At 39.7% G+C, this 1432-nt stretch overlaps 1 protein-coding gene across 1 annotated transcript in view; it reads right to left on the bottom strand.

Annotated features, from left to right (window-relative positions):
* The window catches only part of LOC111872730, a 6797-nt gene extending 5612 nt beyond the window's left edge, over positions 1-1185 (bottom strand). Inside the window, exon 1 of the mRNA XM_023866887.2 lies at positions 852-1185. Within this exon, the coding sequence (XP_023722655.1) occupies positions 852-1073 (222 nt within the window). The 5' untranslated portion in view covers positions 1074-1185. The remainder of the gene's footprint in view (positions 1-851) is intronic.
* Positions 1186-1432: the final 247 nt, after the last annotated feature.

Raw genomic sequence — 1432 nt, 5'->3', positions numbered from 1 at the left:
GGTTTACAAAGAAAATGATCTCTCAGTATTAGCCAAATTATTACAAAGGAGAAAAACCAAATTTGAAGTGATATTACTGCCTTGGCTGACTCTTGATTTGTTATATTGTTAGGTTAAAGAATTCAACTTTCATGTGACAGTTCAAGTGTCCATTAAAACTTTCCAAGAATTGAAATTATAAGACATCACTGAAATAAAAGCCAAAGCTATCCCTATAACAGGCCGTTGAGGCTCACAGGGTTGAGAGATGTCAAGACTGCTACATTTTATAGGCCATCAGATCACAGATGGATGTGAGGTTGTCATCATTATGCACTGGCCACCTTCTGCCTCCAGGAAGATTCCTGGTACACATTTCTGTTAGAGGCTGAGTCAACCCAGTGCCATAGTGCGGCTGGAAGACTTAGGTCAACTTGAAAACTCACTGACCTCATCGGGAATTGAACCTGCAACCTTTTGGCTTGTATTATGATGCCTCAACCAACTATGCTTCTGTGTGCACCTAGACATCATTGAAATACACAAATAATATGACTTTTAAGCAAGAAATTCGACATCATTCATTCATATTTCCTGTTGCTCTCACTTAGAGCATGGGGCACCCACGAAACACTTCATTTCACTTCAGTTTCCAATCTTACAAACATTCAGTAGGACTCCTTAAATGGGAGATCAGCCCATTACAAGGTGGCTACCTGCACAGGACAACATGAACTCAGCATAAATGCAGATATATGGTATCAACATGTCCTCTTTTTCAAATATCTTTCTGTCTACTTATCTGATTCCTGTATAGAACTGTTTTCAGAAGCTGCAGCAAATTTTCTGTGTTTATTAGCACAGCTACTTACATTTTTAAGCTGCATGGTTTCCATTGCTGCCAGTCTGTGGTCATGATATACAAAAGTCTGCATATGACTTGGGGTTGAAGACATCTGTTGCCCTTGGCCTTGTCCCTGAACATGGAATGTAGCATAAGGAGAGATATCTTCTGCATATTCTGAAAGTATGGAAATATAAAACTGTTGACAGATTCTCTGGTGATGGGACTGAGGGGGGACAAAGTTGCTCATGTCTGTGACATTCTTTAAGTCATGCGTGTCCCCTGGGTAGTGCAAAATGAGCAACAAACCTGGCAAAGCTTCCCAAAAGAAAAATGCAAACTTCTTCAAGATGCAACAAAGCAAGAACTTGAGTGCTCTCTATTGGGAAGCAAGAAGTAAAATAGGGTAAATGATCCCAAATGCAGCCATTGGAAACCAACTAACCAACCAATGATGGGACTGAATCTGGTTCTTGGAAGAGTAGGAATAAGTTGGATGGTTTATTAATTACATATTACTTGCAGAAATCACAATTTTCTGACATGTGACATTATGTAGTTTGGTGGAGGAGATTGATAGCTCCATCCTCAGGCAGTAAATTTAGCAAA

The sequence above is a fragment of the Cryptotermes secundus genome, unplaced genomic scaffold (genome assembly GCF_002891405.2).
Source record: "Cryptotermes secundus unplaced genomic scaffold, Csec_1.0 scaffold1300, whole genome shotgun sequence".
NCBI classification, from domain to species: Eukaryota; Metazoa; Arthropoda; class Insecta; order Blattodea; family Kalotermitidae; genus Cryptotermes; species Cryptotermes secundus.
Note: the sequence above shows the minus strand (reverse complement) of the source record. Positions and strands in the feature narration are given on the sequence as shown.